The sequence below is a fragment of the Psittacula echo genome (genome assembly GCF_963264785.1).
Source record: "Psittacula echo genome assembly, chromosome: 4".
NCBI classification, from domain to species: domain Eukaryota; kingdom Metazoa; phylum Chordata; class Aves; order Psittaciformes; family Psittacidae; genus Psittacula; species Psittacula echo.
Window position 1 is genome coordinate 40,398,930 of NC_137738.1, and position 12,611 is coordinate 40,411,540.

The 12,611-nt window shown below is 39.9% G+C and overlaps 1 protein-coding gene across 1 annotated transcript in view; it reads left to right on the forward strand.

The window, feature by feature from the left end:
• The window catches only part of MTHFD1L (methylenetetrahydrofolate dehydrogenase (NADP+ dependent) 1 like), a gene marked incomplete at both ends in the record, with an annotated part of 146,668 nt that extends 135,538 nt beyond the window's left edge, over positions 1–11,130 (forward strand). Inside the window, one exon of the mRNA XM_080615238.1 lies at positions 11,041–11,130. Within this exon, the coding sequence (XP_080471364.1) occupies positions 11,041–11,130 (90 nt within the window). The remainder of the gene's footprint in view (positions 1–11,040) is intronic.
• Between the last annotated feature and the right edge of the window lie 1,481 nt (positions 11,131–12,611).

Consider the following 12,611-nt stretch of genomic DNA (forward strand, 5'->3'; position numbering starts at 1 on the left):
TTTTTTCCGTTCATATGCTTCATCTGGGAAAAATACTGAATGCCACCCACAAAACGTCTGCTTGGGGTTGGTTTGTTTTTCAGACTGAAAAAAAAGGTGTATTTCCAAAAATGGTTTATTTTAGTTGAAGAGTTTAACATCATTTTTATTGCTTATATTAATATATTGTTATCCTTTGTTGTATTACAGAAACTGTGGTTAGAGAAGTGACTTACTGCAAGTTCATACTGAGCAAAGTATGAGAAATGAAGAAAGTTGTATTTAATTTAAAAACACAGACACAGAGGCTTCAATATGTAATACAAAAGGATATTTCATGCATTATAACTATTTAGCATAGTTATTCTTGAGTTTTGGTCATGTGAGATTAAGATGAAAATCAGAGTTACCAGTTTCAAGTTCCATTCTCCTGGCAGCACATCAGCTCCTTTTGGCAAATCATTTGACCTTTTCTGCCTTCTTCTCATTCACCTTTTAAAATTAAGATCTTATTTCATTTATTTCCCAGATGTACTTCGCATATTTAATTCCTATTTTAAGTACTTTGAGGAGAAATTTATTTATAAATATAAATCTTTGTTATATTATGTAAGAATACTTGTTTGGAGGGTAAAGATTGTGCTCTCTGTCAGTTAACAGCATTTTGCCTGGTTTCATTTGACAATTAAGTTTAACTGACAGTTTGTTAACTCATGGTTCTCTCTCGGTAACCAGAAATTAGGGTGTTAACGTGATCCTAAGTAGAGGAACTTTGAAAATCAATATTGCCATAACAGAATTAAGTCGCACACTCATGGGTAGTTTTTTTTCCTTTCTTTTTACAGTTATTAGTGCCGTTCAGGCAACTTGCAAAAAAAAAAAGGTGCCTCTTCTGAAGGCAGTAGTTCATCAGAAGTCAGTCACTCTTGGCCCTTTTAAAGCATTTCTATGCTTCTCCATTTTTCAGGAGAAATGCAAGCTCCAGCAGCCTTTTTGAGACCTCTTAAAATCGTGGTTTGATACACAATAGGATGAAAATTGCTGATCTAAGAAATATCCTTCGTTTTTTATTTGCTTCCTTGTCAAAGGGAACCGCAGTACATTCTAATATGATTTTAGAGGACACTCTGCATTAAATAATATGTACTGCTAGAGGCAGAGATATGTGATGGACTTTTGACTGAGAATATCTGATTTGCGCAGACAGTTTAACAATTTGACATCCTCATAGCCAGCCACACTGGGTCTATTCTGAATCTTCTGGGTTAGGAACAAATAGAAAGGAAAAGTTTTTTAATTCTTCAGTGCAGCTAAGATAGCGTTGACTTAGCATGTCAAAATAGTAATTTGCCTGAAGAAAGATGGTACAAAACTGCATATGGTTAGAAAGCAGCTGGATCCAGAATTAGAATGTAAGGTACTTTTTTGTACTTGTCTATTTCCTGTTTGCTTCTGTCTGCCACAAAATAACATGTGTTAAAGACTACAGAGAGCAAATAATTTAAACTATTTATTCAAGCAACAAATGACTGGAGAAAGTAGATATAGAAACTTGAACTAATGAGATTAGAGACGATCACAGGTTGATGCATTATGATGGTACAGTGATAGTGACTGAACATGGTGATGCCCAACGTGTTTTGATCATTCTTTGGAGACAAGCCCCAAGGCTCTTCTTTCTGACATCTCCCATGATAACTACAGACCAGAAAGTTGGACTGCACCTGTAAAGTGTATATCCTAGGCATTATTGTTTCCCAGTACAGAAAACTAGATTGTGTCAACTCAGGTGGGATTAGCAAAGTATAGACACCTCCTTTTCCACCTTTCTCAGCTCCCATTGCTTAAGGTGTTTTCCAGAATTCTTGTACACTTTGGTGTTATAAAGGTCACTATAAAACACCACAGCTAGTTTGGAGATTTAACAGTTAAAAAGAACTAATTTTAAGGCATCCTTTGCCATAATCCCTCTATGTTCTTTAGAAGCCGTTCTTCCCATATATACACACACACAAATCATCTTTGCCTGATACGATGCTTCTCAGGGAACTTTACTTACCTCAGGTATCAGTGGATCTAGTTAATTGTAATCAAGAGGGCTAGTGTGGCAGCAGTTAAATGTGTTATTACTCACCATAGTTATGCAATCTTTTGGGATTTGTCCATGTTGTAATTTGTCATTGAGATGACTGCATGATGCTCCCAATGCTCTTTCTACCATAGTTTACTGGGAAGGGTAAAGTTTGTTGCATGTTGAGCACACCTATTTGTTTTACATAGTCTGCTGCCGCCACCATCTCCAGTTTCTGGGCTGCAGTTGAGGCTCTGTACTTTGCTGTGTTGACATGTCAGGCTGTCTAACCAGCAAGGCAAGTCTCATATGAAAGATATGAAGCTTTTGAAACAAAATGGCATAGTGAAGATCAAAAGTAGAAAGGAAGACATGCTCCCAGTGTTTGAGGAATGACCATTCTAGAGAAACAATTGGTACAAAATAAACAGGTTTCAGAGGAAATGATGTATGCCCGGTCCCTGAACAAATGCAAGGCAGTTGGGATGGGTCCACTTAAGACTCTCCTTCTGTAATACCACAAAACCTGCTCTACTTTCATCAAAACCTGACCTGCTGGCACAGCTTGGACACCTCTTCCTAACCAGGAGACCCAAGCACTGAACAAAGCAGGAGGATTTTGTACCCATGAACATCAGATACTTCAGATATTCTGGTTGCTGAAACAGCATAAGAGGAATGTCTTTATCCTGTGGATTTATTCCCTCAGAAATGTTTTTCCAGCACTATCTGATATATTGGACAATCACCAAGAATGGGAACAGCCCTGGAAGCCTCTGACATCAGGAGTGAGCTAGAGGGAGGGATTTCTTCTGGCTGAGGAGGTGATTTTGTACAAGAGGCAGCAAGCGAGAATCCTCTGCCAGGGATTCTGTTGAAAGCCCAAGGGGGAAAGGAAAATCAGGATGTAGGTCTTGGCCAAGGGACCAATTACTCCTGGAAATGGATTTGAGTGGGCTGGGATGGAGGGAAGTGTTTTGGAACAAGTCACCTGGAATTTGTAATCCTGTTTTTTCTCTCCCCCTTTATTTCCTCTGTGGTTAGTTGTTTGGGAGGGGTGTTTCATTTTGGGGGGGTTTGTTTCGATTTTGTATCTCTCATTTTTTTAGTATTTTGTTTATCAGTTAACCTATCTAAGGCAGAAAACTGCTCTCAGTACCCTGTAAAACATGCTGTATCGTGGATGGTATGCAAAAATAGTCCACTGAACGCCATCTATCGTGCTACTTCAGAGAGAGAGATGTATTTTTTAAATAAATTTAAAATATTGATCCCATTGTGCTGTTATTATGGGGAACATTTTCTTCTGTTTCAAGTATGGTTTTATAAATTCTAAGATGAAAATGAATTGAGACAACTCGGCTGAGAGAAACTGCAGTCATATATGTGTGTCCTAAATGTTTTTACTTCATCCAGGAAATTGCTCATTCTTTTACAGATTGTATCTATGCCTAGATATTTTACGTAGTAACTAGCAAAATGCCAATCCTGGGTCTTCAGTGCTTCAGCACATCACTGCCGGCAACATTTGAGTTCCAGTGGTATTTTCACTGACCCATTCGCTAAGAACTTGGCCAACCAAGCACTGATTCTTCTCATCCCTGCTTCCTTTGGGATATGCACCCACGGGCCTCTCCAAAACCTGTACTGGACAGATGTGGACAGTTGTGTGGGTTTGGGGTTTTTCCTTAGGATGCCCAGGAGATCACTTTTGAACTCAGACTATTTCCGCTTGACATGAATAAATTGTCCTGGTAACCCCACAGAGAATGTAACAGGGCACAAGCTACTTCTGCCTCGCTTGAGCACCTGGCAGCAAGGTCAGTTAGGATTGTATAATCAATACTCAGTACTTTTATAACTTCATCCAGATGCTGATAGCAGAAGAGCAATGTCCATGCATCTTGTTGCTGTAAATCCTTTCACAAAATCGAACAGTTGCCAAGAATGTGGAAACATTAGAGACAGTTATAATAGAATAATTGATGCCAGATGGACTTCTGCACCTGATATCAGTCAGCATGCCCATGAAACAGAGCCATTTAGAGCAAGGAATATTATAGCATACATTGGGGTAGCATCAGCATCTTTTCAAACATTATTTTGATCATTTTGAAGCCTGATAATATGTTGAGTTTTTTACTGTGATTGTTTATATGCATTGCAACAAGATCCTTTTCTGTTAAAGATTTCCTGAGAAGGAAATACGAGCTTCACTCCGGCTATCATCAGGTTTGGCAAATTTTCATTAAAACTTGTAAGTAAACCATTATTTAAACACTGACTAAAGATCATTGCTTAGCTGCTTTTAGAAATCCTTGTTATTTTCAGACAATGAAAAGTAATGAGATAATATTTTCTTAAGCATTATGTAGCTATTAAAGTGGAGTTTTTAGAAATTATTGCCATTTCCAAGGCTGAATTTATGAGTTTTTAAAGGTTGATACTTTTTCCACGAGGCCCCAACTTGCCTCCTTTGTGCCTCTGCTTTTCTTAATGTTAGAGTTTGAGATTTCTTTGATTTTAAGAGGTGGTGAAAGGTGGCTTGAGTGTCAGTTCAGTCTTTGGTATGGTGGTGTTCCCCTCTAATACCGGGGTGTAGGGTTGTAGGCTATATTGTGCATCTTTTGTTTTGGCCAATTCATTCTGTTGAATTTCTTTTAATTAAGACAAACAGGACTGTTCTCTTAATTATTCTTTTCTGTCATTGTCATGTAATTTTTTTTTTCCTTCTGTCATTCAAAACATGATCTACCCCTGAAGTGATAGAGCTCTACAGAGTGGGGGAATTTTCCAGTTCTGTGGAATAAACTGCAACCTGATCCTGGAGATACTTATTATATGCTGCCTAGCTTCCCTCTTAAGGACATGCATGCACTAGCTTCCCTCTTAAGTGCACCTGAGTGCCTCTGTGCAGTGTAGGACAGCCCAGTTTGAAGACGAGCTAAGTAACAACTCACTAGAAGTGTTTGCACAGTCTCATGCTTCAGAGTGCCATAGTCCTACCTGCTGCCGTCATTGCATGGGTAGTCTCATGAAAAATTTCCAAGTATAGGTCTAAAATGAAGAGTGCAGGGACTTTAAGGCATCCAGTAAAAAGATCTGCACCCATTCCTCCAGTCATGCAGTGCAGTGGTGTGTCTGTTATTCTCCCTCTCCCACTTCATGGATTACAGTTTCCCTGGTGCCAGTTTCCAGTGCATGGCCAGCACCAGTGTCAGTGGCTGTCATCTGACAAAGATTTTGATAAGGTACTGATAAAGGTAGAGTGCCTGAAGGCAGGCAAGGTTGGAGACCTGGGGGAATTTCTTCAGAAGGGCAGAAAGCTCTTCCTTTCAGCTTCACATGACAGATACACTGCAGGGGAGCAAATTTCTGATAGTAGATCTGTCTTTTGGAGCTCTAAGTCATACTAGGAAACGTTATTGAAACCCTGAAGCATAGCTCCTTCGTGCTGCGCCTCAGGATTCCAACAAATTCTAGCACATTGAACATAATGCATGCAGGTTTATAGCACTATTTATAAATCTCTTGAGTTTCCTGTTGTATTGTTTCTTGCTGAGGGAATGTGGGATGTGCAATTCACCCCATCAGATTTTATTGAGGAGTATCCGCAGCCATGTGTATGCTGGATTCTCTTGAGAAACAACATCTGTTTTCTGCAGTATTTAAAGTTTGAAATAATTGTGGGTTGCCTTAACTTGTTTAATTAGCAAAAGGTTAGAGTTAGATAATGTGAGTTACTTGCACTTCTTGTCAAATGCAACATTTAACTCCATAAACCCCAGAATAGTTAGGTTTCCTCAATAAGCTTTTTGCTGATTTTTTTGTTATCTTTTAATCTTCTGTTTTTCCTACTTTGTGTAAGTACAGATTCCTGTGGTTTCCTTTCTCTAGTTAGAAACCATGCTATGTCTGTAAAACAGACACATCTTGTCTTATAGGTGAAAAAGACACTAAACATGAGTTGGATGTAGTCCTCAGGACCATCTGTTTTGCAAATCATGCTATTGTGCTAACCCAGTTAAAATGATCTCAGGTCCTATTAGAATTTTTCATACAGGTAAATGAAGCGGGAAGTGGGGGAGAAGAATGTATGGATATACACTTGAAGTAAAAGGCAGGATATGTCAACCACTGATAGGTATTTGTATGATAACAAAGGAAGCTTAGCAGCATAGATCCTCTTGGGACCATAGCAAACCTGGCTAGCAGAGTCAGGTTTGCTTGACTGTGCAACTGTTATGTAGAACTTACAGCTAACTGAAATTACAAGTCAACTCATATCTGTGCTTTAAACGAAACTCCAGGGAAGCTCAACTTAGTCACTCTTCCAGTGACAGTGGATGTGTTCTTGGAGAGGGTGTGGAACAGCACATTCATATAGCTTTCTTAAAGATAACTGGCTTCCTCCTTTTATAGGGAAACTCCGTATGTTTTGGGGAAAGAGGGGGCTTTGTTTAGTCATGTAAGTAAACTTCTGGAAGATCATAAATGAATAGTATAGAAAACAGTAGCCTTCAGGATTTCATAACTAAAATTGTGTTGTATTTTCCACCAGTTGTGCATTTCCAGGAGCATAAATGATCCTCAGGGTAACTGTAAGACTTGCTGCTTTTGCCTCCTGAACATATAGAGTGCCATAGTCATAAATAGGCATTTTTAAACATCATCTTTCTGCATTTGATTTGCTCTCATGGATGTATAGAGAGTTGCACAGTTTGCAGAGAAAATGGTTGATTCCAGTCAGTTGCTACTAAACTACTTCCTATTAATTCCTATATGGTATATTATGGGAAACAGCTAGATGAGTTCTTAAAAAAAAACCTTTTTTTTTTTTCTCCTGCATAAAGCATGCATATGAGTTGCATTAAGTCTTAAGATATGAAGTTTATGCCTTATATATTCCTTCTCCCACAGTAGTGTGATAGTAACAGTTTTGGTCAAATTAAGCGCTGATTATTTTGGACACCTAAATTCAGTTTGCAGTCTTAAGTGGATAATGTGTTGTCATTCACTGCTTCTTGCCCTGCTCTTTTATCGCAGACACCCTGTGTGATGTTATATTAGAGTGGAGAGTTGTGAAATCTCCATGCTATAAAAGGGGGTGTATATTGTAGGAAATACCTAGAAAGTTGCTCTATGACTGGAAATTTGTGGGTTTTTTTCATGCTGTTCATACCTGTCAATTACCAGCATGATTTATGTTTCAGTCATATTTTCTCTTTCACTGTTCATTCTGCTTTATTCAAGTTTTAGAAATCAAGTAATTTTAGTAAGTAGCTGTCTCAGAAACCCTTGGAGAGGTGGAGGTAGTCTTCCAGCCACTATGCAGGTATGGTATATGCTGCAGCTGAGGGGCAGGTTAGTATCTCCCCTGCTCTGTGTGCAGAAACCTAGCTCCAGTTACTTAGGGCAGGGAGAGGGATGCTTCTGGGTCATGCTTGCTGGGGTTAAGGCCAGCCTGTGAACTCCTTCGTTAATGCCTTCATTCAGCATAATGGAAAACAGTGAGAGGGAAGAGGATCATTCTGAGCCTGCAGCCAAGTGGAAAGCCAGTCAGCTGGAAGCCTCAACCTCTCAACTGACTGAGCCCTCTTTTCTCTCCTGCCTTTTTTGCTGCAGGAAAGAAATAGAAGGCTGGAGAGGGAATAATCAGTAGTAATCTCCCCCATCAGCCAACCGTCTCCTCCTATTGACCTTGAAGTAATGAAAAAGGGATAGATTCTTCTACATGTTACCTCTGTGTCCAAATAATGAGAGCAGAGAGAAATGTTCATAAATCTACATGGCTTTGCCTGTTCGGAAGTCTGGGCCATGGGGAAAAGGACAGGATGCGTTTCATTTTCACTCTGTAATTCACACAGGTATTCGTCCCAAAGTGTTTCCTCTGCGGGTTTTTCTGCCTTGTACTTCATTTTACACAGCAGTAATTTTTATTCAGATGAACTTGTTCCCTTTTGTTGACTTAGGTTTTCAGTATGAGAATAGTTATATTCCCTGAACTGGCAATAAACTGGTTTGATATTCACATTTTATAGATGTAATAGATTTCTATAACTTAATACACTGGAGTTACACTGGTGTAGAACTGGGACTATGAAAAAAAATACAGAAAACCAAATCCAAAACGCATATGTAGAACTTTTTTAAAGTTTTCTTAAAAAAAAAAAAAAAAAAAAAAAAAAAAACCCAAACAAATAAAACCCTCTTTCCTAAACTGATTCCAGTTTTTATTATAGAGGGAAAATGAAGAGTGGCCAAGCTTTAGATATATTAGAAAAAAAGGTGGGGGGAGGAGACCTGGAATTTGGGAGTTTACTTTTGGCTGTAGAACTGCCATGAACAGAGTAACCAGAAAGTTGTCTTTGGCAATTTGCTTATTCCCCTCCCAGTGAGATGTAATTCATTAAGGCAGTTTCTTGTCAAGTACTAACTCAGAAACTGGGATGACTCTGAGACAGAAAATAATTCAGTTACCCTAATGATGTAGTACTCCAACTAGTGGCTACAACAGATGAAGAATACTAACAAGGTGTTTTAGTACTTAGCTAGGATGCCAAGGCAATGTCAGCCAATAAAATGATGTCATGCAATCAGTGACAAGGCTTGGTCAATGCAAACTGACAGTTTTGTCTTAATCCTACTGTGTGCAATAACAAAAGATCAGGAAGGACTATATTTAAAAACAAAGGAAATGTACTAAGAAGTTGACTAGAAAAACTAGTTGCATTGGTTTTTTTCCAGAGCTAGGTCTCAAGTGAGATGATGGCTGCACTGGTACTCCCTGAGCTCCTTTTCCCCCTTCCCAGAGTGGGATTAACCTCTGAAATGGCAGCAGAGCTCTCTGGAGTAACTGGAACTGTGGTGGAGATATCTTACAGTTTGCTTGTATTCCCACAATGGAAACACATTACATGAGCATTTGGAGTGAAGCTAAAGCATATGAGAGATGCTAACTTCATCACTGTGTATGCAGCGGAGCAGGCTGACGTAAAGAAATACAGCTAGCTCCAGCCCAAAGGGGGCCTGTGAGTCTGGCTCTCTGTAGGAGCTAGGTTGGTGGTCATTCATTTTTCCTCTTTTGAGGCCAATTAGCAATTTAGAACTTGCCTTTGGCCAGAGACAACACCATAGCTGAGTTGTATCCTAGTTCCTCTTGAGGGATTAGGGAGGACAGAGGGAGGATGCTGCCCAGCCCTGTGCTCTCTGCTGGGAGGCAATGGCTGGCTATGGTGTGCTCTGGCTTCTGCCCTGCAGCAAGCGGCTAGGTGGTGATCTGGTCATGCAGATTTAATTCATCAGCCAACCAGCCCTGGTCACAGAAATGTGTATTTTCATCAGTTCAGTGTGTTGAATGAGGTTGGCTGCAGTAAGATGAGTGCTATAGCCAACTCCAAGGGAGGATCATCCCAGGGGTTCACAGGGTGAAACTGTCTCCTTTCAGCACCAGGTTTCAGCTCACATTGTGAAAACATGCCCCGATCTGATCCTTTCCTTAGATTATTGTGTTTGGAGTGTTTCTGGTACTCAAGCCAATGTTTTTTTCTACACAGCCATGTTTGAAGGTTACCTCCTGGAGTCAGAGCAACCACCAACTTTAATGACTTTTGCTGACTTGCCTCAGCTAAAATTTTGTTCCTCAAAATCTAGCATCTATTATATAAATTCTAATGCATAAAGGCTCTTAGCCAACAAACAGCTGAGCTAAGCTGAACTCTAGGTTTATTTCCAGAGATTGTAAGGTCTTCCATCTCTTTAGGTATTAATATAGGGCCTAACATAGCAGGGCCATCCTCCACCTCTTGAAGTTAAGATATCAAAAGGGTTTACGGAGTCTTTAAGCCCAAATGAATGCCGTGAATTAGTGGAAACTTGGTGAGATATCCAGGGCTTCCCTCTGTCATCTTAGGAAGAATTAGGTTGTGAATACAGAGTAATTCAGGTTGATCCAGACTGGTCCTGCCTTAAAACTACCCCACAGTTACAGCCTTTACCCTATGCCAGTGCTGGGGAAGCCCTTCCTGGCTCAAGGTGCTGAAACAGCAGAAGGTGAAGCAGATGGAAAAATAGCATTATTCTGCTGGACCTGTTCTCCAGACGTCTCCTTTGCGAGGGAGAAGGAGGGAGTCCTGAGGTGGGAGAGGTGAGAAGCTGCAGTAACTCTGATTTAAAGAGGCTTAAGCTATTGCAGACCAGCTCCTCAAGATTTCCATGTGACCCACGTCTTTAATTGCTGCTAAAATGCCAATTGTAAATAATGGTATAAGTAGCTTGAACAGGGCCATAGTTAACTCTGTGATTTAAGTTCATGAAACTATTTACCTGTTTTAAAGTATGCAGATGCCAGTGTCTTATGCTAGATCAGGATCTTAATTATGCATAGTTTGAGATAATTGGGTTGCTTTAGCTTCATAACTCAACCTGCTAATTCTAACTACTAAATTAGGATTCAACTGGTTTCCATGTATATTAAGTTGAACTATTTCAATTTGTTCCTTATATTAAATAAGCAGTTATGAAAGTGTCATGATTAATTCTGCTCCTGTATTCTGGTTTTCTGTGGGAGAGGTCTGAGTTCAACCCATTCATGTCACCAGGTGAATTTGGGCAGTTACGTCCTTGCCATTTCCTGTGTGATTTTTTTCAGTAGATATAAATGGATTAATGTTCTGGATAAATATTCAGATGAACAAGTCCCAGAGTGTCTTCATTTTCTTAAGGCATTTATTCTTAGGTTGCTGTGCTAGCCTGCATTTTGTGGCTTTTATTTTCTCTTTCCCGTCTTTTAGAAATGTACACTTAAAAATTCTCTAGAAAGTAGTAAGCTTGATATTTTTAACAGAAATGAAAAAATGTGGTGAAGATCACAGCTGCAGTTGAGACCATGATGAACAATACAGCATTTCTCATAATCTAAGGTTTACATGGGTGGAGTGATTATCTGCTTACAGGTGCAGAAGTATAACTTCATTTTATTGTTTCCACAGATGAGCACCATGCCAGGACTGCCCACGAGGCCATGCTTCTATGACATTGACCTTGATCCCATCACAGAACAAGTGAAAGGATTGTTTTGAGAGTGACATCCAAATTCAGGTCAGTCAATGGCCTTTATTTTCCTGTTTCAGCTTGGAGGAGGATGTTTGTCTCTAGTATGCGTACAAAAAAGGTTGCCAGATGTTTATCTAGGCCCTGATTTCATTGGGGACTTCGCACGGTTTGGGGTGATTTAGGGGAATATTTCATAATTTGTGCTTTATTGTATGGGTTTCCCATTTGATGAATGGTGGCTGGCATTTTGCTGGTGTGTACTGATGCTGCATGTTGATGGTGCCTTTTGGATTTCCCAGCTCTCTCAGTCTGGAATGAAGAAGAGCTGGGTCTGCAATTGTACTGCTCTTGGCTATTGAAAAAGTCAGTCTGAAGAAATCATGTCTTGTTACTCACCGCAAAAGAAATAATCTAGTTCATCTTTGATATTACTCGTCTGGTGATGTGTCTCTGTCATTACCTAGATGTCAGGGGAGATGTTTCTCAGCTTTGTCATGAGCTTTGCTTTGCTTTTTCTTTTCTTTTTTGATTGCCATCATCTCTCTCAAATGGTAATGAGCATTTCATAAACACAAATCTGTCCTCTTAGCCTGTCCGTTTTTCACGTTGAGTTCTCTCCCTTAAAGGTTGCAGCTGCCTGCTACCTCCTCCTCTTCTCTGAACACTTAATCTTCTTGATGTCTTGCTTCAATTTTCTGTAGCACATGAGAGGAGATTATGGCTGGATGTCAGGAAGAAATTTTTTACAATGTGGGTGGTGAAACACTGGAACAGGTTGCCCAGAGAGATGGTAGATGCCCGATCCCTGGAGACATTCATGGCCAGGCTGGATGTGGTTCTGAGAAACCTGATGTAGTTGAAGATGGCCTTGCTCATTGCAGGGAGGGATTGGACCAGATGAGCTTTAAAGGTCCCTTCCAATGCAAACTAGTCTATGATTCCTCACTGTAAAATCCAAGTTGTTATGTGAATATTCCATGCTACTCCATTTGAACATAATAAGTGAAGTAAGAGACAATGTAATCCTAACTGAAACAAACCAGTTTGCGATGAGTCTATTTTTATCACTTAAGTCTCTCCCATCCCTCGCTAAATCAGCCTGGAGAGTAAAACGATTACTTTTACCAGAACAACAACATGACCATGAGCTAATAGGACTGTGATGGAACCAGGTGCTTTAGCCCTGCTCTAGCAATCCTTGCTACTCTGGTTTGAAAGAACCGTCTTTCATTTTCTGTTTCTGTGTTTTGATGGATCGTTTGGAGGAGGGGGGACGTTTGCACAACCCAGTGAGGTTACCGTTCAGACCAAATTAACTGTTCCCTTGCCCACACTTGAATGTCACAGCATTCACATAACATCTGGTGAGAGCAGATTTTGCCATTTTGTGTGTACCAGTCAAGACAAGTAAAAAGCAGTTAGCCTGAAAGTTGACCCGCATGCACAGGTAATTGCTGCCTTATATGCAAACCATCAACTGACTATTCTGTTGCTAGATAGTGTTAAG